Source organism: Saccopteryx bilineata, chromosome 2, assembly GCF_036850765.1.
Source record: "Saccopteryx bilineata isolate mSacBil1 chromosome 2, mSacBil1_pri_phased_curated, whole genome shotgun sequence".
Taxonomy (NCBI): Eukaryota; Metazoa; Chordata; class Mammalia; order Chiroptera; family Emballonuridae; genus Saccopteryx; species Saccopteryx bilineata.
This window is the reverse complement of record NC_089491.1, coordinates 377,235,290-377,258,886: the sequence shown is the minus strand read 5'-3', so window position 1 is coordinate 377,258,886 and position 23,597 is coordinate 377,235,290. Positions and strand designations below refer to the sequence as shown.

General features: G+C 49.9%; 2 protein-coding genes across 6 annotated transcripts; both read left to right on the top strand.

Moving 5' to 3' along the window:
- The first annotated feature begins 3,294 nt into the window (after window positions 1-3,294).
- HOXB2 (homeobox B2) lies at window positions 3,295-8,613 on the top strand. 5 transcript variants are annotated; one of them, XM_066255492.1, is made up of 4 exons: window positions 3,295-3,686; window positions 4,416-5,763; window positions 6,901-6,996; window positions 8,472-8,613. In XM_066255492.1, the coding sequence occupies exons 1-2, from the start codon at window positions 3,305-3,307 to the stop codon at window positions 5,090-5,092; spliced, it is 1,059 nt and encodes a 352-aa protein (XP_066111589.1). In that variant the 5' UTR covers window positions 3,295-3,304; the 3' UTR covers window positions 5,093-5,763; window positions 6,901-6,996; window positions 8,472-8,613. The 5 variants fall into 5 exon arrangements, with proteins under 5 accessions (XP_066111589.1, XP_066111587.1, XP_066111590.1 ...); XM_066255490.1 differs by having other exon boundaries at window positions 4,416-6,066; XM_066255493.1 differs by lacking the exon at window positions 8,472-8,613 and having other exon boundaries at window positions 4,419-6,066; window positions 6,901-7,185.
- A 5,795-nt stretch (window positions 8,614-14,408) lies between these two features.
- HOXB1 (homeobox B1) lies at window positions 14,409-15,772 on the top strand. The gene is made up of 2 exons (XM_066255488.1): window positions 14,409-14,985; window positions 15,444-15,772. The coding sequence occupies exons 1-2, from the start codon at window positions 14,409-14,411 to the stop codon at window positions 15,770-15,772; spliced, it is 906 nt and encodes a 301-aa protein (XP_066111585.1).
- The last annotated feature ends 7,825 nt before the right edge of the window (window positions 15,773-23,597 follow it).

Below are 23,597 nucleotides of genomic sequence, written 5' to 3'. Positions count from 1 at the left end.
GCTGTTAGATCCAAGCGTAAATAAAATGGTCCCCAGGTTAATGTGCGGCCGTTTCCACGATCTTGGGGAAAACTTCATTTCTTAGTCGTGGTTCCATAAAAGTTTTATCACATTGCAGCGAGGATAGAGAGGGTCTGTCAAAGATGAAATGTCACCGCTGCGTCGCTGGAGTCGATAAGAGCAAGGAGACAGGGCGGCTGAAATATGGACCTAATTCGTTGAAAGGGAAGCGATGGCTGCTTGCTGAAGAGTTGCATAATTCTAATTGTAAGCGATGCGCCCGCATTGCTTAATTAGGAGCATATATTTGGTGAAAGTGATGGGGGGGTGTCGGTGAGAATCGTTGCAAGCCCCTCAGCCTTAAAGCGAGGGCTGATTTTCATTTTTATGTTGCATCCTGGCAGTCCAAGGTTAGTAATTACATCTTTATGCAACAATAAATAACAATAAAAAGCAACCTGAGTTCTACACGCCCCCCCCCCCCCAGTATGATTTTAACTGGACTCAGCTCATCCAAGCAGCAAGCAATTTAGCATTGGGTCAGGCTATAATTTAAAGGCATAAGAGCGTGCAAAGTTTGATTGGGATCAAATAACGCTCAAGGGTTTTTCTTTCTTTCTCTCGCTCTTCCTCTTCCCTGAATAACATTTTCTGAATGATGTAACTAGATGAAGGGCCATGCTTGGCTCTGGGGGATGCAGAGGATTGATAATTTAGCAGGAAAGAGGTAGGCCAAGAGAGAATTCAGTTCGAGTTTGAAAAACAGAGCTTTGGCTTAAAGCTGGAATGACAAAAAAAAATAAGGGCTGGCTTGGCTTGGTGTCCTCCACCCTTTTTTCTGCGAGATTCCAGTGCTAGCTCAGCAGCCAAAGTCATGGGGAAAATATCTGCGCTATAAGATTCACAGCACAACAGGGGGCGGGGAAGCAGTGTCTGGGAAAGAGGGTTCTCTTGGCCCCTTTTAACACCCAAGTTTTCTGCTGTTCTCTAATCTGGCAGTAAAATCTGTCAGCAAGGTTAGGGAGAGCCGTATTTCCTGCAGGGACAGTCTTGGCCGGCTGTTGCTGAGAGAAGCGCTCGACCCTGCAGCCAGCTCCAGAACCCGTGAAAAAACATCCAGGGCTTCTCAAGGGGGTGGCCCCCGGAGAACCCGCTCTCAGGCCCCACTGTACCACCTCCACACAACCACTACTCAGATTCCTCTGCCCCCCGCCCTCGCACCCACACCCCCAGATTGTAAAATTTGCTTTCCTTGGAGCTGCGTTGGATATAATTGTCTCTGACCAGTTTGCCCAGTTCATAGCAGTTCTCTCTGAGCCCTACAGAGCCTGCCAGAGGCTGCCATTCCCTGTCCCTTCAGCTCCCACCTCCAACTGGCTCTCCTCCAGCCCCACCCCGAGATTCAGACATCTCTGTCCTTTTCTTTTTTAATACTCACCACCACCCACGCGGATGAATACTCACCACCACCCACGCGGATGAATACTCACCACCACCCACGCGGATGAATACTCACCACCACCCACGCGGCTGTTACATTGACAGAAAGTTTCTAGTTCCAGCTCCCGGCTGAGTTGCCATTTCTCTGCTAACCAGCCTTCTCCTCCTTGCTGGGCAGCTGAGAGCCAGGAGGGGGAGGGGAGGCCAGAGCCGTGGGAGTTCTCCAGACAAACTTTCCACCCAACTCTGTCCCCATTTCCCATCTGTTTCCCCGATCTCCCAGAATCACCTTTCTCTTGTGCTAACACCCCCCACCCCCAGGCCTTTTAAAGGGATGTGGAATTTCGGCTGTTCCTTCTGCTTTCCCAAAGAGCCAAATTCTTTGATGCCATCGGAGGGAGCTGTCAGGGGGCTAAGATTGATCGCCTCATCTCCTCTCCGTCCCTCTGACCCACTTATTTAAAAATCTTCCCCCAGATCGACTTTTCATTTTCTGCTTTGAGATCTGGTTTCTCACCAATTGTTTAGGACCCTAAATTTTGTGCCACCTCCCTGTAGTAAATTACAGCACTCCCTAAAGTTCAGACTATCTGGATCCCTTTAAAATAAAAATTTTTTAAATCCCTCAGGGGCCAGAAAAGAAATATCATCTCAGTGGTCATTATTTTCACCCCCTCCATGTTCAGGGAATTCTTTCTTGACAGTGTTTTTTGTTTTTTTGTTGTTTGTTTGTTTGTTTTTCCTAGCACAATAACAAAAATAGGAGGGGGCATCTCTTTGTCCTAGGGGAAGCAACCCCCCCCATCCCCATGTATGGACCCCAGCTTTGAAAGTGCCCTAAGTTAAATAAATTGGTGGCTACCTTGGTTCTTGTTCATGTTCTTGGATACAGATACCCATACAGGCTTGAGGCTTGAGTAGGTGCAATGCACTTTTTACCCTGACTGTTAGAGGGGGTGTCACAGAGGAATGCAGATGCCTCCAGGTGAGGAAGGCAGGAGGACACAGGGGCAGGGACAGTTCTTCAAACACCGGGCAGAGAAGGGAACTGAGACCACACAGCTTTGGAGGCCAGAGGCTCAAAAGGGCCCCTCACCATCTATCTCACTACTCTGTGTCAGCCTGGGAGTACCTGTCGATTTCCTGAGATTTATCTGTTGCTTTTGGAGGGTGGGATGGGAATAGCAGTGCTGATGATTGTAAATCTCTTTTCTTCCTTATTGCACCTTAACATTGATTTCTCCCCAAAGGGGAAAGTCTCTTTCTACTACTTTTTCTTGCCACTTTGAGATCCTCATTCAACTTTCCTTTTTTTGAGGGGGGGGGGGGAGGTGTTGCTGGCCATGTACAGAAAGCATTAACTTACTCTATTAAAATATTAAGAGGATTCTCTCTCCCTTAGATTCCCTTGTTTTCCAGGCTCCCACAACCTCTCATCCCTGAAGGAGATCAAGGAAAGGTTCTCTAGTGTTTTTGGAGAAAGGGAAGCATTGGGGAGAAGGAGTGAAGGACTGGTGGAGGGGGGCTCATGGTGTCCAGGTCGGGGTCCTCTAGAGTTTTTGAATCAATTAAAGGAAATAATGCTCTGTTTTCCACCAGGCCCAGACGAGCGATTGGCCGAGGCTGGTCCCGTGACTACGAATTCCCTGCAATTTCACCGGAGTCCTGGGTTTAATAGAGAGAGTCCCCATACGCTTGTATTTATCAGCAATATACAATTATAAAGCCCCCCCCAAAAGAGCGAAATCCCCCCTCCCAAAATCGCTCCATCACATAAACCTGGGGGGGGCAGGAGGGGGGGTCCCTTCCGATCCTCCCTCCTGACGCCCCCCCCAGCAGGCCCCCTCCCCCACCATTGAAAGCCATGAATTTTGAATTTGAGAGGGAGATTGGGTTTATAAACAGCCAGCCATCGCTCGCCGAGTGTCTGACTTCCTTCCCCGCTGTCTTGGAGACATTTCAAACTTCATCAATCAAGGAGTCGACATTAATTCCTCCTCCTCCTCCTTTCGAGCAAATCTTCCCCAGCCTCCAGCCCGGCACCTCCACCCTTCAGAGACCCGGGAGCCAAAAGCGAGCCGAAGATGGGCCCGCTCTGCCGCCGCCGCCGCCGCTCCCTGCCGCCCCCCAGGCCCCTGAGTTCCCCTGGATGAAAGAGAAGAAATCCGCCAAGAAACCCAGCCAATCTGCCACGTCTCCTCCGGCCGCCTCCTCCGTCCTGGCCTCCGGGGTCCGCTCGCCCACAGGTCGGTAAACGGGATAGGGATGGGGTGAGGGGCTGCTAGGAGAGAGGGGGAGAAAGGGCGACGGAGGAGGAAGACAAGGTGGCGAGCCTGTAGGGGTTTCTTGCCCCGTGGATTCCAGGGATGAGGAAGCAGGATAGACCGCTGGGGTGCAGGCCTGGCCGCTGCCAGATTTTTCCCTCCCCTGCAGCACATTTCGGAAGCTGGGTGGGGAAGAGCTTTTTCTCTGGTAGGAGAAAAGAATTCGATTGACCTTTATCTGTGTGGAGGAATGAATGTGTTGGTGCTGGGGTTGACTGGGGGGGGGGGGGGGCAGGAAAAGATTCGGTCCCGTTTCCCCGGCTCTTATACAAGAAGGGGGAGTCTGCGAGCTAGGGATGAAGGAGGTGAGGAACGATCTTTCTTTATACTCCATCTCCCCGGGTGGAGTACGAGTTAAGGGGTCCACTCGGAGGACAGGGTGGGAGGGGGTCTCAGCAAATGGGAGCGGCTTCCTAACCCCTTTGTGGCCCGTGGGCGGCTCTCTGAATGCTCTGCCCTGACCTGGGCCGGCTATGCGGGCAGGAGGGACGGGAAAGAAGGGAAAAGCAGTGGGAGCGAGCCGCGTTGGTGGGCGGGAGGGAAGGGGGACTGCTGATACTGTTTTTTGGCGGATGGAGTGGTCTTTCTTTCAGCTGAACTGAAGCTGGGAGAAGGACGCGGCCCGCTCTGACGCCCGGTCCGCTTTCCCAGCAGATGGCCCGGGGCTGGCGGAGGCGGCCGGCGGCGGGGCGCGCAGGCTGCGCACGGCTTACACCAACACGCAGCTGCTGGAGCTGGAGAAGGAATTCCACTTTAACAAGTACCTGTGCCGGCCGCGCCGCGTCGAGATCGCGGCCTTGCTGGACCTCACCGAGAGACAGGTCAAAGTCTGGTTCCAGAATCGGCGCATGAAGCACAAGCGGCAGACGCAGCACCGAGAGCCGCCCGACGGGGAGCCAGCCTGCGCGGGCGCCCTGGAGGACGCCGGCGAGCCCGCCCCAGAGCCCGTGGCCAGCCCCGGCCGCCCCTCCGCCCGGCGGGCGGCGCGGGAAGCCTGCTCGCACCCGCCCGAGGGCGCGCCGGGTCCCCTGGGCGCCCCGCCGTTGGCCTCTCGCGGGGAAGGCGTGAGGTCTCTGAGCCCCAGCTGCGCCCTGAACGGGGCCGGCGGTCTGGAGCCGGAGCCGTTGCCCGAAGACGCCTTCCCTGAGCGGCAGGATTCGCCTTTTCTGCCCGACCTCAACTTGTTCGCGGCCGACTCCTGTCTCCAGCTGTCCGGAGGCCTCTCGCCCAGCCTGCAGGGCTCGCTGGACAGTCCCGTTCCCTTTTCCGAGGAGGAGCTGGACTTCTTCACCAGCACCCTCTGTGCCATCGACCTGCAGTTCCCCTAGCGTCTCCTCCTCCGGGCCTTTGCGCCCCGAGGACACCCCCCCGCGGGACCCCCCACCCTCCAGTGGTTTAGACTTACGTGTTTTGCTAAAATTCAGGTATTATTTAATTAGCGTTTAACCCACTTCCTTTATTTTTTCTCTAAAATGTTGGGCACTCGGGCGTCTTTTTGAAATCACAGAAAAATTCCGTTTGGTAGACTCCTTTCAACGAAATCTCAGGAATAATTAAACTCTAGGGGGGGGGGCTTTCTTTAAAAAGAACCAGAGGAACCTATTTGCCTCTTTGTTTGTTTTTTTTAAGTTTTAGACTGTAGATTATTTATTAAAACTGTTTAATAATAGGAAAAGGGGAAAGTATTTATTGTACATTATTTTCATAGATTAAATAAATGTCTTTATCATACGAAAATGAGTGCTTGTGTCGGGACATAGTCCCTGTCCCCCTGAAGCCCCCAGGCCGGCCTGACTCCCTCGGTTCCCGCCCGGGGTGGGTCTGGCCCTGGGCAGGCGAAGTCCGGGTGGTACAAAAACGGCCCCACTTGCCCGTCGCTTCTCCTCCCGCAGCGCCGAGAAGACCGGAGGTTTCCTGGAGGCTGGGTCACCTGGCCACCCTCTAAAAGATGGCCTTTGGCCCTGCGCGGGTGTTCCCGGGCCTCCGCTGAGACAGAAAGGTGGGCGGGTGCAGGGAGAGGGTGTGCTGCTCGCCGAAGGGGGTGCGAGGAGAGGAGGCCGAGCCGCCGGCTCAGGAGTCGCGGCCGGCGGGGGCGGGGGCGGAGGTCGAGCTGACTCGGGAGGGTCTCGCTCCGATTCCCCGAACCGGGCGGAGGGGCTTCTCCCCCCGCGCAGGCAGCCTGCGGCTCGAGGCCCGGAGGCATGGCGGGGCCGAGGCACGGAGAGGGCTCGGGCCTTCCTCGGGAAGCAGGGCCGGGTGCCGGGAGGGCCATGGGCCTCCACGTGCGCACGGAAGGAGGCGGGTGAGCAGTGCGGGGGCCGCGCCGGCGCTCCTCCGCCCTCCTCGCGGTCGCTCCTCCGCTTCCAGGGTTGGGAGCGCGCCGGAGGGGCCGTGGGGTCACCCGCCCAGGGAGCCCGGGCCGCAGGGGCAGGCGCTTGGCCTGCAGGGAGGGAAGGAGGAGCGAGGCGTGCGAGAGGGAGACGGGGAAGCAAGGAGGATGCTCAAAATGGCGCTGGGCCGGGCGGCAGGGAGGGCGAGGGGAGAGCTGGTGGCCGCCATGACAGCCGCTTCGGGAGGCGCGGCGTCCGGCCCAGGGGGCCCGTCCCCGCGCCCTCTTTCTCTCTCTGGAGCGTCCAGAAAGGGAGCCAGGAAGCCTCCTTTTAGTTTTTGTTTTATTTTTTTTAAAAAATGAGCCCAACAGATGCTGAGGACGCGAGATGGACGGGGAGTCCGCGTGGGGGTGGGAAGGGGAGGAGGCGCGGCGGGTCTGCAGGCCCAGTCGGCCTCAGCGACTCAGGCTTTTGATCCCTCGCTCTGGGATTTGAAGCCTTGCCAGAACTTTCTCCAAATGCAGACCTACCTGTCTTTGCCAACAACTTCATTTGCCATCTCAACACTATCTCCTATCCCCCACCGCACCGGCCCAGCAACTTGCAAACCCCGTAAAGGGGAAGCAAGGATCGATCATCCCCGTCTGCTTTCTGGTTTCTTCCAGGGAACGTGGAGATTTAAAGGGCCCTGGAAAGCAATCCATCCTCCTTAGGTTTATTTAATATTTCTGGGGCTCAGAAATAGACACCGCAGAGTTCCCTCCCTAGCAGATGCTGCCGGTCTCTAAAATCAGTTCATTTTCTAGGCCTCCCAGACTTTCCCCTGGACCAGTAGGACCAAGACTTGGAGTACCAGGCACCGAGAGCCAAGAACTGTCAAGAAAAGCCAGGAGCCAACCTAGGTTGTGACATATAGGACTAGACAGGCCCTCGCTTATTTTTTTTTAAACTGGTCCCTCGGTGTGGGAAGTATACATTTCTTATTCAGCTGAAATTTAATCCCTTAAACTGTCTTAATATAGAATTCATCTCCTGCATTAAGTAATCTTATGTCATGTTAAATTGCACTTACTTCTTTCATAAATAAATTAATATAGAACAATTAAATGTATTATAATAATACTGTGTATCTTATTAGTTTATTTTTCCTCATAAAATATATAGGTATAAAATAAATTCAATATATTAAAGTAATAATACACAGCTTATTGGCTTGTGTGTTTATTTTCCTCATAAATAAGTGAATATACAATATATTAAAACCACACTATACATCTCATTGGGCTATGTGTTTATTTCTCCATAAAATATGCCCATAGGCAGTGTTCAACATCTTAAAAATCACAGCACATAGCCATTTCCACACTAACAAAATGAAACAGACATTTCAGCTAGGGCTTTGATTTCTATGGATAGCCAAACTGGATAATTTGGTCTAATTAAAAATGCTCTTTCAGCTATAACAGGTTGTTACAAAGATCAAGAATACCAGAAGGATCTTGCTAATTGCCCACCTTCCAGTTTTCTTTGGTCAAAAAGAGAGCACCCTTCATCAATGCCATAAATCAGGACCTGCTCTGCTGGAGACAATTCACATCTTGGGATCATGGCTTGGTTTGCAATACTCAGGGGCCTCTGAGTCTCTGGTTCTTTAAGAGCCTTACTGCTCTATGGCCTAGCAGCACCAGCACTACCTGTGAGTGAGCTAGTTAGAAATGCAGAATCTTAGGCCTCACACCAAACTGAATCAAAATCTCAGTTTAGCAGATCCCCAAGGAATTTATATGCACATTAAAGTTTAAGAAGCACTGCTAGATCATAGTGCTACCTTGCTCCTTGCATTCCTCCTATACTTAAGAATTTTTGACCCACTTTACCAGGCTATTGCCTTTCAAGCCTCCCCAACCTGGCCCAAAGGGCAGGGAGTTTCAGCTTCTGCCTGAAGCGACATCAGCCCTGATTTCTGCTGCCAAAGTGAATGGGAGCCAGGAGGGTCCAGCGAAAGGCTCAATCTACCCATCTAGTTCTAGGAACCTTGTGAATCCCGAGAGGTGAGAAGCAACCGATCCAAGGGAATCAGGAGTTTCAGCGTTTTCCTTGGTTGATTATTAGAGAGGAGTTGGAATTCTTTTTACAGGCAACACACAAGTCCTTCTCTTTCTTGCCTTTTTTATACTCACACAACTCACCATTTCTGAAGCCATCACAGCAGAACAAAGAGGCAAGCAATGCATTTCCAGAAAGAAATGACTCCTGCTTTCAATCTCCCCGCCCAATTTCAAATTCAGAAGAAATGCCTGCCAATTTGAGATTTGTAGGATTGGGATTCAGGATGCCTGTGCTCCAAATGAGCTCTTTTTTCTTGTCTCCTCTCTAGGGTCATCTTCTTTAGCCTGAGCTTTCCTGGCTGACTATGGAAATGGAAGGAGAAAAGGAAGAGAGATCCCAGATAAGGCAGCAGACCCCCCCCCCCCCCCCCCGCCCCAGAGCTGGCAGGCTAGAGGGCAGTGCCAAGCGACTAAACTAACTTATCTCATCCTGATTAGGTCAGGACCAAATGTGAACTGTCTGTAGCACAGCCTGGATATAAATTCACTGTGGGTGGAGTGGGAAGGTTTCAGTGCGGTCCTGAAAGCTGCTGCTGGTCAGCCTGTCCTGCTTTGGGTGAGTCATTCTTTTAAGAAGAATGGCTCATTAATATTACAGTGAAAGCAAAGGACCATTAGATTGAGAAATTAGTTGCAATAATGATAACCCTGAGTCATTAAAAAAAGAAAAGTAACTTATGCCTGGTCATGTCTCTTCCCCTTTCCAGACCTCAGTTTCTCTATCTGCAAAATAAATGGAAGAACTAAATGCCTCCAATGCCTTATACATTGATATGTACAAAAAGTAATATATTTCTTAGTCTTCATAAACAATGTATTAAATATTTATTGTGGCTGGTGCTGTGTGTTTTTAAATGGAAGCAGTGACAATTGCCCACCTCCCAAGTATCTGGTAGAGTCATTTTAACAAATTTTAATTCGACTCTTTACACCAAAATTGTGCCCATAGTCATTATTTAAATGAGTGGGGAGAGAGATCTTTTCAACAAGCATGTAATTGGATGCAATGCTGTGTGCCAGATGCCAGGTATTCAATAAATATGAATGTTAAGAAGTGTCTCAGCCATGTTTTCCTCTGACTTTCATCCTCTGCCACCTTCCCCAACATTTGGTTGTGTTTACCCTTATTTGAAAAAGAGTAGGATATTTTATACAAACCTCTTCTTTGATGTGATGTACTAGACTTTATTTATTTTTGTGTTTATTTTTTAATTGGAAAAGATTGCTAGCACCTATAAGGTTTAATTTTAAAAAATTTATTGACTTTAGAGAGAGAGGAAGGGAGAAAGAGAGGTAGAGGAAAACATTCATCTGTGCCTGTATGTGCCTTGACCAGGGATCAAACTCACAACCTTTATATATCAGGACAATGCTCTAACCAACTGAGCTATCTGGACAGGGCTGGTATATTAGACTTTAAAAGTCCCCTGTAGTCAAGTTTCATCTGGTTGCTGGAGCATCAGAGCATTGATAGATACCATTGGTACAAATTCTGCATCTCCTTAAATAGTCCTGCTGAATGGCCTTGCCTACCTTGCCCCCAAATCTCTGATAAGCACTCAATGGCCCCATGGTTTACCTTCCTGAAAGGTGCTCTAGTCAAACACATTTCCTCGGTTTGCAGAAAGTGGGGCTCCATATCATCGCCTTTACCTGCTGTGGTTAGTATGGCCCTGATCCTCCACAGATCTCTCCAACCCACCTCTGCTTTGCTATCCTCACCACCCATCCTCTCTCCACTCTCAGTGGTGAGATGCTTAGTGCCTAAAGGACATCTAACAAACGGCTCCCTCCTTAGGAGAGAGTCAACAGTGAAGAATCCTCTTCAAACCTTCTCTAACCACCACAGAAAAATTATAGATTCAAATTCAGTGCTATCTCTACTTGATAAGGTTTCCAAAGGTTTCCATATTTTGGTCACATCTACCACACTTGGATAAACCCAATTCAGTAGGAAATTATTTCAATTCTTCATGTCACTCTAATCTTTCCTTTTAGAAACATCCCAACTCTCTGATTTACCTTTCACTCCAGATGAAAGCTTACATCCTGCTGATCTAACTAGATTATAGAAGTGAGGTCCAAACCCCCAGAAAGGGCAGTTTCTAAGCTAAACCCTTCAAGGGAAGAGAGACAATGTCTTTCCTAGAAAATTTTCCCCAAATATTTGGAAGATCAGGAAGTTCTTACTAATATCCAACCTCAAGTCTTTCTGCAGTAATGTTAATTATTTGGGTTCTTTACAGATAATATAATATTAGGTTTTAGTTTTCAAAAAACTCTTCAGCTTAGAAAAAAATCCCTTGCCTTAATAGGCCAACCTTCTCAATTCTCAGTGAAATTTGCATATGATCAAGTACATATTATGTAATATATGATGATATGGTACATGAATATACAGCACATATGCCACTTTCCTATCACATATTTCCATATTTTAATATGCTAGTTATATTAAAAACAAGACTGACTCATTATTTTACAATGTGCAGGTAATGGTAATATCATATGTTTATAGAATTCTCTATGGTTTCCATTTTCTTGTTTACTTTAATCTTACTAACAGTGCAGTGAAATAAGTAATATTAAACCCATTCTTCTTCTCTGAGGCTCAGACTCAGAGAAACCAGGAAACTTGTCCAGTGTCATAATGTTAAGAACAGGTCAAGCAAGGATTTGAACCCAAGTATTCTGGCACCAAACTACTAGTATTCCCATTATAACATGCACCACCCATAGTCTCTGGTTCTCAACCAATTGTGACAATTAAACTAGTCTGCATTAAGAGAAACATCATTGAGTTAAAATTTCATCCTGCCCGCAAACAGCAACAAGAAGTCATCTCTTAGAAAATAAAAATTATAACTCTGAATATCCTTTTAATTCTTAAGTTCCGACCTTTGATCTTGGGCATGCCCCCCAAGATCTGGGCTGGGGAGAGCAGGCAAAGAGACACTAAGGAGAGAACTCTTCAGATTGCTCCAGTCAACCCTCAGCTAAAGCAGCTTCCTCTACAGAGAAGGCCAGAATCAGGTGTAAACTTCTAACACATCCCCCTTCTGATTAGAATGGTTCCCCTGCCTGCATTCTTAGGGTGATAAGAACTAGCACCTCTCAGACATAACTTTAGTTCTAAACATTCCTATATTCTCCTTGCTCTCCTATATGTCATGTCTAAGTAGCTTATATCAATGAGGAAATCAACTTTATTTCACTGTGGTGTTGGGATCACTCAGACCTTCTCTGATGAAGTTCATTTGGTCAACCAGAAACTCCGATAGCCAGAGGATACTCCAGATGTGGACTACTTGCCATTGTTTGTTTTGTTTTGCACTCAGCTGTGGGTTTAGCAAGAAATCCAGGCTCCATAGACTTTCTCCTCAGGCCAGAGGCTGGTGAAGCTTCTTTCAAGGACAAGTTGGGAATCTAGGGAGCTGAGTGGCTTTTCCTCCCTGTCCTTTCCTCTGGGGCTGGGAGAGCCAGCTGGAATTTTGGAAAATGTTTAAATCTTTCTGCTATAAAAGGGAAGGCAGCAAGACTTGGGAATGAAGTGGAGATTACAGCGACTTCGGAGAGCTGAGGCTAAAGCAATCGCTGACAGTATAACTTGAGACACTTTTGCCCCACCCCCCTTTCTGCTTGTCATTAATAATGGAGTACTGGTGACTTCAACTGTTACTCAGGAGGCTGCACTTCCTTAACTCCCACACAGCTTTCTGCTGTTTTATTAAACTGATTTGGAATTGACTTCCTCCTTGAGACTTCAGATTGTTCCCATCATTAAGAGGGCAAGGAATGAGGTGAGAAGGTTCTCTCTGAGTTGAGGGAAAGGTGGAAAGCAAAGGAGTCTCAGGTGTTTCAGAAGCGGGGCAGCCAGGCCGAGCTCGGAAAAAGGCCTAGCTCAGCGTCGGGGTTAGGAGAGAAACCCTGGTTCCCTGTCACTTCTTCTCCAAAGGTCGCTGTGGAGAACATGGGAGAGGAAAGAGCTGGGAGCATCTACAAAGCCCCAAGGAGGAAATAGAAAGAAACCAGCTTGCGCTCACCTCCACACCCCTTTCTCTTCAAGCCCTCCTGGGTCACTCCTGCCTCCCATCTCGGTTCTCCTTCCCTTTGTCTACCCGCATCCCTTTGGCAGTGAACATTCTCGCATCCTCCCCCACTGTGTCTCTCTTAAAGAAGTTACCAGCTGCTCCCCCTTCCCCCAACTTGTCCTGGTGCTAAACCAGAGTCTGAAGTAACATGCGAGGAGGGACAGGGGCAGGGGTCCAGTGAAATGCTCTGAGCTTTTTCTTGGCTGGGGGCAAAGCGAGGCTCACAGTTATTAAGGAAAGAGAAAGGTAGTGTGATTTGGGGGATAAAGATAGGAAGCGGGAGGGGCAGCTGTAGAGGACAGACCAAATGGGGGGGATGGGAAACAGAAAGATGGAGAGACACAGAGACTGACAGACAACTTTGGGGTTCCATGCAGAGGGATGAGTACCCGCCCTGCCTTTTAGGGGCGTGGGGAAACCTGAGAAGGTTTGAGGTTTCTTTCTGAACCTGTCCCACCTGCCTCTCTTCCTCTTCTGAGTTCAATTGTTTACAAAGATCCCTGCCTGAACTCTTGCCCTCCTGGACTTGCCCTAGCTTCGGCCCCAGGCCTCCGGCGGGGCAGACACCCTGACAGGTTACAAATGAGCGTGGGTGTTGGATTGCACCAAGCTCTTGTCCTCAGAGTCTGGAGGAGGAGAATCAATGGGCTCTACCTAAGAGCTTCTCTTCCAGCCCCAGTCCAGTCTGAAGAGAGCGAAGGAGGCACTTCCTGTTCTCTCCTCCCTCCATCCCTGACCCAACAGACACACAAGAGCAGAAAGGGGAAGAGTTTACTTCTGAGCCTCAGGACCTCCACACTGAATCTCCCATTCTCTGAACAAACTCCTTCGATCCCTTCTTAAAAATGTGCTAGATTTTTGAGCAATTTTAAAGATGTAATTGGCATTGAGCTCATGGATTTGAGTCTTGGGATTCTTTGGGGGGGATGGAAGGAAGTGATGAGAGTGGTGAAGGAGACAAGGGTGGGAAGGAACTAAAGAATGCAGGATCCATACTAGTTTTAAACACTTCAGAAAAAAATAAAAACTCCCTCCTTTTCACCTGTAAACATCACCTAGCTCGGTGCTCATTATGGCTCTCTGGAGAGATACAGGGAGTTATTTGAGTCTGAGTGAGTGAGCCAGCTACAGCTATGGATGGCTAGAGAGAGGATAAATACATCTAGAGAGATGAGTTGATGGATAGGTAGGGAATGAATATAAATATGGAGAGAGATGGACGAACGGAGAGATGGATTGAGACAGAGGGAATATAAAGAGAGGCTGAGGGAGAGAAATGGATGTGTGTTGAGGAGAGAGCATTTATGCAGAGAGATAGAGAGAGAAATGGGGCATTTCTCATCCTCCCTCCACATTTCTGTCCTGTCTTTCTCCCTGAAATGCCAGTTTCCCACCCCTCACTTAATGAATTCGTCCTCTAGATTCTAGACGCCCCCTCACACCCTTAGGTGTTTTTGCACCCTTTTCCTTCAGTCATCCATTTGGCCCAAGATAACATACCTCACCCAGCTGTTCTACCCCACCACCCTAAGACAAATTGGGAGGAAAAAATTGGGGATGGGAGTTCTGGGCAAAGTGAGGAGGCTGGATTCCCTACCTCCCCGTCTACGGCCTTAGGGGGAAGGCTCCTTTGGGGGGTGGGAAGAATGAGGGGCAGCTGGGTTGAATTTGTCCAAATCTAATAACCTAGGAGCCTATTGAAGGCCTTGGGGGCTGGGAGGGGAGGAAAGTCTTGAATATTCCTCTAACTTTCCCCCCTCTCCCTCTGGTCCCTTCTTTCCAAAAGTCTTTGAAGAAAGATGTTTTTGACGCTTCCACGTCGCTCTCAGATGGATGGGCTGCGGGTGATTGAAGTGTCTTTGTCATGCTAATGATTGGGGGGTGATGGATGGGCGCTGGGGCTGCCAAACTCTGGCCCACTGCGCCCATTGGCCTGGGAGAGATCACATGCGCCCCTCCACCCCCACTCCCTACCCCCTTCCTGGGGGAGCGCTGGTCCAGGCGAGCTGGCCCAGGCCATGGATGCGAGCTTCAACGCTGTGACATACTGCCGAAAGGTTGTAGGGCAAGAGGGTGTCTCCCCCAAACGGGCCTACCCTCCTGCGGCCTCCACGCATGGACTATAATAGGATGAACTCCTTCTTAGAGTACCCACTCTGTAACCGGGGACCCAGCGCCTACAGCGCCCACAGCGCCCCTACTTCATTCCCCCCCAGCTCGGCTCCTGCTGTTGACAGCTACGCAAGCGAGACCCGCTATGGTGGGGGGCTACCCAGCCCCGGGCTTCAGCAGAACTCAGGCTATCCCGTCCAGCAGCCGCCTTCGGCCCTGGGGGTGCCCTTCCCCAGCTCCGTGGCCTCCGGGTACGGCCCGACAACTTGCAACCCCAGCTATGGGCCTTCTCAGTACTACCCTATGGGTCAGCCGGAAGGAGATGGAGGCTATTTTCATCCTTCGAGCTATGGGGCCCAGCTAGGGGGTTTGTCCGAAGGCTATGGGACTGGTGGAGTTGGCCCTGGGCCGTACCCTCCGCCTCAGGCCCCCTTCGGGAACGAGCAGACCGCGAGCTTTGCACCGGCTTATGCTGATCTCCTCTCGGAGAACAAGGAATCACCCTGCCCATCAGAACCCAGCACCCCCACAGCCCGGACCTTCGACTGGATGAAGGTTAAGAGGAACCCACCCAAGACAGGTAGGGCTCAGGCGTGGCCACCCTCTCGCCAGGGACCCAAAGAGGCTCTGGTCCTCCTGCCCTGAGGCGTCCTGGGCCCAAGCTGGGTTCCTTTCCCGCAGGCTCTCTGGTAGAGGCAGGTAAGAGCACTCGGCCCTGTCTCAGGCCAGGTAGGGTCTCCCCAGCCAGCGAGTGCTGGTTTACCCGTAAGTGTACGACTCCATTCCACCCTCCACTTCCTGCTCTGTGTGCCCAGCGCAGGCCCTGGACCCGGTGTCCCAGTGAGGGAGGGAGAGGATGGGAGAGGCTGCTCCAGACTGGGAGAACACCTTGGGGGTGGGTGTGCCTGGTGATACTAGAGAAGTCTGAGAGCGGAATTTGGGATGAATGGTGCATGGGGTGCGGAGCTGGCCCGGGAGGGGGGGAGGGGAAGGAGACAGGAGGAAGAACTGACGTGCCCTTCTCCGCCCCGCCCCTAGCCAAGGTGTCGGAGCTGGGCCTGGGCGCGCCCGGCGGCCTCCGCACCAACTTCACCACGCGGCAGCTGACCGAGCTGGAGAAGGAGTTCCATTTCAACAAGTACCTGAGCCGGGCCCGGAGGGTGGAGATCGCTGCCACCCTGGAGCTCAACGAGACGCAGGTCAAGATCTGGTTCCAGAACCGGCGCATGAAGCAGAAGAAGCGCGAGCGGGAGGGCGGCCGGGTGCCCCCAGCCCCTCCAGGCTGTCCCAAGGAGGCGGCTGGAGACGCCTCGGATCAGTCGACATGCACCTCCCCGGAGGCCTCGCCCAGCTCCGTCACCTCCTGAACGCGACCTCCCCACCGACGGGGCCCCCCAGCGCCGCCGTCTCGCCCTCTCCGCTCTCCCTCACCCCGGCCTGGGCTTTACTGATGGCAGACCTTTCACCACGTCCGGGGGCGCCAGTTTGGAGCTGCCGTTTGGGGCAATGAGGAAACACTTTTCTCCGTTCTGGGCGGGGTGCTGATGGCTGGGGACCCTATCGGACCAGAGGCGGGGGAGACGGGGAACCTGTCAACTGTGGAAGGGCTTCCTTTTGCCTTTGCCCTGGGGATCAGCCACGGGTAGGGATCAGCACTCCTGAATTCTGCTTGCCCTTACAACTTCGATTTGTCCAGTTCAGTGCCTTTGAGCTGTGAGGACGTCCTCGTGCACTCACTCCTACCCTAACTCCCCCGTCTAGGCCTGGGACAGAGGAAAGGCCTTGAAATCGCTCCTGTGGGAGGTGTTTGGGTGCAGGCATATCACAAATGCTTAATCTCTCCAATCACCACAGACCTTACAATAGCACCGGCTGCCTTGCGACAGACCAAAAAAGCCCTCCCCCATCTAACCTTATTAAAACCCTCCCGCACATTTGTATTGCACTAACACAGCCTCCTGAGGTTGTTTTCTGAGACCTGACTCCTTACACCAGTGACCTCATCTCTAAACCACCAAAGTGTTTTGGTACTTGGTACTGCAGAGACTTCCAGAATGCTGTGTGAGGCCTGCCCTCAGCAAGCCTCTACCAGGAAGGCGCTGGCACGCCCCCACTAGTTCCTCCCCTATTTATTGCCTCCAGGAAGACCCAGGACCCTCCTCCCCATCTCCACCTCTGCTCTGGGGGGAGAGAGCAGGGAGGCCCAGGTGCAGTGAGAACTCTTAGCAGCAGCAAGCATTTCTCTGCACTTTGGAGACAGTGGAGGCACCCTGAGTTTCTGGAAACCTGAGCCCCAAGCAAGCTGGGTTCTCTCTGTACCTCCAACTACCTCATTTCAATAAAGTCTGTTTTCTCCCTTCTTGCCGCCTGCTTCTGCTCCTCCACCTCAGGGTAGAAGATGCTTTATACTCCAAGAACCCTGGAGAGAGGTGAGGACAGAGTTGGCCAAGGCTGGCTGTGCAGGAAAGACCTGGCGGGGGGGGGGGGGGGGGTCTGAAGCAGCACAGAGCCCCAGGCCTCCAGGTCTGACCTTCTTAGGTCATGGGAGGAAGCAAGACAGAGATGAAGGGGAAAAGCGGTGGGAGGAAACAGTTGGGAGAACGTGCTGAGAGGAAGGAAGGAAAGGAGAGAAACAGATCTGTTTGGAGAAAACAGAAAAGAGTGTAAAAAGGAGTGTAAAAAGAATAGGAAGTCTGGAAGGGAAGGGGCCACCCCCTCCTCCCACACACACCCAGCGCAAGCCTGGCATAGAGTAGGTGCCCAGTATTTGCTGAAGGAAAGCAGTGGGCTGGGGAACTGTGTAATGACCCACTCCCCACTAATTCTTGATGAAAGGAAGTCAGGGGATGGGTCACCCCCAACCCAGATCCCTTCCACCCAGCAGGGATGTCGGAAGCCTGAGTGGCTAGGACTCTCTGCCGCAGCCAGCCCGCCTCCAGAGTACCATCCACCCAGCTCAGTGCCACCCTTCCAGGGCTCAAGATGAACACCCTGGTCTCTGGTGCTGGACCACAAGAAGGAGGCTGTGGCGAGTGGGGGTTGAGGTGGGTGCGGGAGAAGGGGAAGGTGGGTCCAAGTGGGGCAAGTTGGAGGACCAGGAGTCTGGGCTGGGCTGAGGAGGAGGCGGTAATGTGGATCCGGAGCTGACCTTTTTACCTCGAAGCGCCTCTGAGCTTTCCAAACAAGCCAACAGAGCACCCGCGGGGGTAGCTATTGTCTCCTGGCTTGTCCCACCGACAAACCTTTGGTCAGCAGGGATGCAGGGGGTGGGGTGGGGGTTAAGGAGGCGGGGCTCAAGAAGCTCCGCGACAGCCACCAAACCTCCAAACTCCCATCGCTCACTGGCCCCTCAGTGCCATCAAGATGACACCGGCCTGAGGGCTCCTGGCTCCAGGCCCCGCTGGCTTCAAACCCCGCTTTATTGATTCCGGTTACCCTGGGAGCCCAAATGCCCCTGAGCCAGGACAGTTGGTGGTGTTGGTGGGGCAGTTGGACCAAGAGAACACTTACCCCATCTATTTTATTTTTGACCTTTCAAAGGAAGAGAAGAGGCAAAGAAAACTAAGAGTGTGTAAGAAACGCTGAGCATTTGCTTCCTAATGAAATTGGTGCCATTATAGGCTGGGCAATGTTATCAATAATTGCACAGCCCAGCTGAAGAAGGGAAGTAAGTGGGTTGCAAGAGGAAGCCTAGCTTTCCCAGAGGCTGCTGTCTTGCCTTCCGTCTTAAAAAAAAAAAAAATCTATTAACTGCTTTTCTGTATTTAATTGAAATTGCCATCAAGGTTGGTGTTCCCAAAGGGGTTACCTTGACAAAGGGGACAGAACAAGTTAAGTGTTTGTGGAAACAAAACTCCCCTTGCTTGGAGCCATTCAGTATACATCAGTAGAGCCTGCTGGTTGGGATAATTGTGGATCTCACAACTTTGGGTCGATGGGCAGGAAAGCAGAGATGAGCAGTGCTTAGAACAGGGCCACAAGGATGGTGGAGCTGGGCCTCAGACTGGGGCTGACAGGTCCTGGGGGAGGGTGGGGTGATGGAAGAGACAGGAGGAAAGGAGAAGGTTGCTCATTTGATTTTTGGTCATAGCAGAAGGAACCATCAGATTCCCCCAGGGAAGCGTGAGGGGCAAATCGGTTCTCTGTTAATGGAGGGACTGGCTTAAAATAATTCACAATAAATATGAGCCTCCCACCTCCTGAGATGCCAAGCTATTTATTGACCCTTTTCCCACTTTGCTGTCTCCTAAAATCCCGCTTCAAGTCTGAAGCCCCAGACTGGTCTACACAGTAGGCATTTATATGGAAAAAGATCACCGTGTATTTCCCAATCATTAATAACAAAAGATAGTCAAACAAACAAACAAATAAAATATAAACATATTTTGCTGCAGCTGAATTAAGTTGATGGGATTTGTTATACTTTCCAGTCTTAGACTCCTCTATGCCACTCAGAGTTGTGGGTTTTTCACAGCCCTTGAGGTGATGAGGGGCATTATATATCCTAGGGGATCTGAAAGTGCATTTTCTGCAAAGTTTGAAGGCTCTCCCTCCACTCCCACACCATTATTCACTAGGTTAAAAAAAAATCTCCTGTTTTGAAAGTAAAAAATATTTTAAGGACATTGAATTGTACATTTTATTTATTGATAGATTTATTGATTGATTGATTTTAGAGAGAGAGGAAGGGCAAGAGAGAGAGAGAGAGAGGAACATCAATCTGTTCCTGTATGTGCCCTGACCAGGAATCCAGGGATCCAACCGCAACCTCTGCGATTCTGGAGGACACTCTAACCAACTGAGGTGTCTGGCCAGGGTGAAAATCACCTGCAGAGATCTCTTTTTTCTTGGTTCTTCGCGGGAGGGAGAATCCTTAGGGCTGGTTGAAAGTTTGTCAAGGTTTCTGAGGGGCATCTCCTGCCCCTCCCTCCAGGTCTGGGTGGGGGGAGGCAGTTAAGGCTCCACTCCACCCAACCCTCTGCACCATCTGTTTCTCAGCCCCAAGTGTGAACTTTTCCTCTTTCATTTGCCTTTTTCTTCAGCGTTTGTTCTCCCAATGTGAGGCCCTTTGATCTTCTGGACAAGAGAGAGAAGAAAAAGAGAATTTAAAACCCCCAAAGTTGGCCTGACCTGTGGTGGCGCAGTGGATAAAGCGTCAACCTGGAAACACTGAGGTTGCGGGTTCAAAACCCTGGCTTGCCTGGTCAAGGCACATATGGGAGTTGATGCTTCCTGCTCCTCCCCCTTCTCTCTCTCTCTCTCTCTCTCTCTCTCTTTCTCTCTCTCCCCCTCTCCCCCATCCTCTCTAAAATGAATAAATAAATAAGAAAAAAATCACTTTAAAACCCCCAAAGTTCTCCTTACTTTCAATGTGGGTTTCTTTGTTATGAACATTCTTTGCACCAATACCACGGGGCTGCTGGAATGGAGTTGATGGGATGGGGAGTGGAAGAGGGTGCAGAGGGAAAGGCTGGGGCACCTCCAGGTGACTGAGTTGAGGGGCATTTAGATGAGCCTCAGAGGAAGGCTGAGGAGTTGAGGAGATGTCCAGGACATCTGGGTTCAAATACTTCCAGCCCTGCCTCTCACAGCCTTATGTCCCCAGACAGATTGCCTAATTCCCTGTGCCCGGTTTCATTACCCACAACATGGAGATCATAACGGTACCTATTTCATAAGGTTGATGTTGGGATTAAATAGTTTAATATGTGTAAAATGCTTGGAGCAGTCCCTAATAAGTAAATGTGAGCTATAATAATCATTATCATTACTAAAAGGGGCATGCGCTCTCTCCTTTCTATAGTCCCTAATCTATTCCAGAGCACATCTCAGTCCTTTGAGATGTACACACACTCTCACTTCTCACACTCATATCTTGTTTCACCTCAAAAGGTGTATGAGACTAGAGACAGGTTATGGGACTAAGGACAGGTAGAAAGGATTCCTTCTTAGCAGCTGAAAACACCTCGAGTTGTTCTAGTTGAGATCACTTCCTTTCCTTTCTTCAGGTCTCAGCCTAGTTATTAATAGAAGAAGAGAATTTCCTGGGGCTTCCCACACTCTTTCCCTCCCTTTTCCATTGGGAGGATGGCTAGGAGGGGGGGGGGAGAGAAAGAGAAGAGAAGCATCAACTTGTAGTTGCATCACTTTAGTTGTTCACTGATTACTTCTCATATGTGCCTTGACTAGGGGCACTCAAGCCGAGCCAGTGACCCTGGACTCAAGCCAGAGACCATGGGATCATGTTCATAATCCCACACTCAAACCAGCGAACCCCGTGCTCAAGTTGGTGAGCCCGTGCTAAAGCCAGACAAGCCCACACTCAAGCCGACAACCTCGAAGTTTTGAACCTGGGACCTCAGCATCCCTGGTTGATTCTCTATTCACTGTGCCACCACAGGTCAGGCAAGAAGTCTTGAAGGCAGACACTTTGAGGTCCTTATTTAAAGTGGTGGAGAGCAAGGGTTCTGAAGTGCAATTGAGTTATCAATGTGGTTTCCCTCTTATTAGCTTGGTGAGCTTATGCTAGTTGTTCAATTTCCCTTTGCTTCCATTTCTTCAGATGTAAAATGGAGGATGTTGAAAAATAAATGAGATATATGAGAAACACTTAGAATACTGTCTGGCAGTGTTCAGTAGAGAGATTTTGTTTTATATATTTACACAAGACATTTTTTTCTACGACTTTTTCATACTGAGTTGTTCTTGGCATGATGGAAGCAGACATCCTTCAGCTCTGGTCCTCCCGTGCTGCACCCACAGACCCACCTGGTATCATAACCATGAAATTTGCTGCCAGGGAATAAAATAATTATAACAGAAGGATTCAGGGTAGTGTCACAGGATGCTGGTTCACAGTAAGTAGAGTATCATAGTAAATAGAGTATCATAGTAAGTAGAGTATCATAGTAAGTAGAGTATCATAATGAGACATGATCTTGGCAGAATGGCTTCACTGCATAATTCTGGGAGCACATTCTCACGTAGCCCATGAGATTGGCACCCCCTGCAATTGTGCCGGATTTTTTTCCTGACTGATGATAAGTCCCGGCTCTAAGGACTTCCTTGCATGACCTCCTTTGCATGACTCAACCACAGTATTCCAGATGCTTCATGAAGCTTTTGCTTTATACAATCAGAGTTATTCCTGGGTAGGATAGGAGTCGGAGCTGCAAAATATTTAATGTCCATTTCTGGGAGTACAGAGAGGCTCGAGCAGCTGTAGACTTCAGCTCAAAGATAGACATCCTGGTCCTTGTCCACTTTCATTCTCTTCATCAGGAAATGAATGAAGATACCTCAGAGAAGAAAGAACTTTAAAGGAGGTTGGAACATTACAGTTTTTTTCTCTACCAACAGCTTCTTGTGTGTTTTTTCTGGGCCTGCTTTCCTAGTCTTTAATACAAGTTGAATTATACCACTGCAGCTGGACTCATCCTTTACTCTGAGGATAGGTAAGAAGGAATATTAAACTTGGTCTGCTATAGGATAGTGGTGTGTGTGTGTGTGTGTGTGTGTGTGTGTGTAAGCATCCTGTTGGATACAGTCTACTAGCTAATTAAAGCTTATTAAAATCACTCTCATCCTCACACCAACCCCATCCCCAGTCCATTTCCTTCAAGCTCTCAAGATCACTGGCCTGGGTTCAGAAAACTGAGCCCTGCAGTTCCTTCTGCCTAGAGGGGAACGTAGGAGGGAGGGAGTCCCCCGAAGCATGTGCCCTCTGGTCCTCTGAAGCCTGAAGCTCCTTTCAGTTTACTCTGGCCTGACAGCTACATTTCAACCCCCATCTCAGAGATGAGGCAGCTCAATATTTACTCAGCCAGAGAGGTTTGCCCAGAAGCCTTGCCTCCTCCCCAGCCTGTTCCTGCTGCTTCTGCTCTCTTGCCCCCACCTCCTTCCCTTCCTGGTTCATGGAGAGTTCAGCCCTGCAATGGCTGAACTGCAAGCCCTCCACCCCCCAGCCCTGGCTAGCAGCCTGTCCAGAGGATTGCTGAGGCCAGAGGGGCGGGGGAACTGTCCTGGTCGTGGGGTCATGCCCTGGTCTCTCCACTCTTGCCAGACCAGCAGCCTGGGCCTCCCAGAGAAGACTCAGAAAATAATTGTCTTTTTGGGGAAGGGGTGTGTGGAGATTGGCAAAATGGTGCTGTTGAGTTGGGAAGATGATCCAAAACTGCAAAGGGCCACATATTATCTGCATGTTATTAGTATTACAGAATATGTTTAATGGTAGAGAAAATGGATAAACTTGTAATAGTTTGGCTTCTTTCCAATGATACCAAAAGAGTTAATACAACAAAGGAGTGACATGCATGTTTCCATCAACCCTATTTGAAAATGATTTCTTGCCTCCCTAACATTTTGGAATGGAAGGTCCATGAAGGTTGAGATTTTGTTTTGCTCATTTCCATTTCTCCATTTCTAATGCCTTGATCAATGTGTGGCACATAGTAGATGCTTAGTAAACATTTGTTGGATAAGTGAATACTGGAGCAAAATTCTCCCATTTAGAAAGCAAGCACCCTAAAAATGGTGTTCTGAAATGATGATGATTTCAGATGTTTCATTAGTCCAACAGTATTATCATAGTCAGTGTATTAATATGAAGATAATGGAAGTAGAGTTAGGGAGAGGAGGGGGTTTGGGAAGCATTCTTTCCCCTCCTACCTTTTGTTAAAAGTGTCTATCTCAGGCAGAGAGTCCACTTTATAGCTTCAGGTCGAGTGTGCTCCTAGAATTGCCTACAGATTTTTAAAAAGATTTTATTTATTCATTTTTCAGAGAGAGAGGAGAGAGAATGGAGAGAGAGAAGGGGGAGGAGCAGGAAGCATCAATCCCATATGTGCCTTGACCAGACAAGCCCAGGGTTTTGAACCCGCGACCTCAGTGTTCCAGGTCAATGCTTTATCCACTGCGCCACCACAGGTCAGGCAAGTTGCCTACAGATTTTGTTTATTTGTTTTGTTTGGGCTTCCTTTAGCAAGTGTAAATTCAAAAAAAGACTCAACTTTGGAAATGTAATGATTTGAAGGCTCAGTTGAGTGTTTCGATTGGTAGCAATGCTGGTAGAAATGGGACAGAGAAGCCAGTCTTCTGCAGGGTGGTCCAAGCAAGGTGCTCCCATCACAGAGAAGCCTTCCTTTCTCTTCTCCATCCCCCGCAGAGTCAAATTGTCTTTTATATATGAATGGA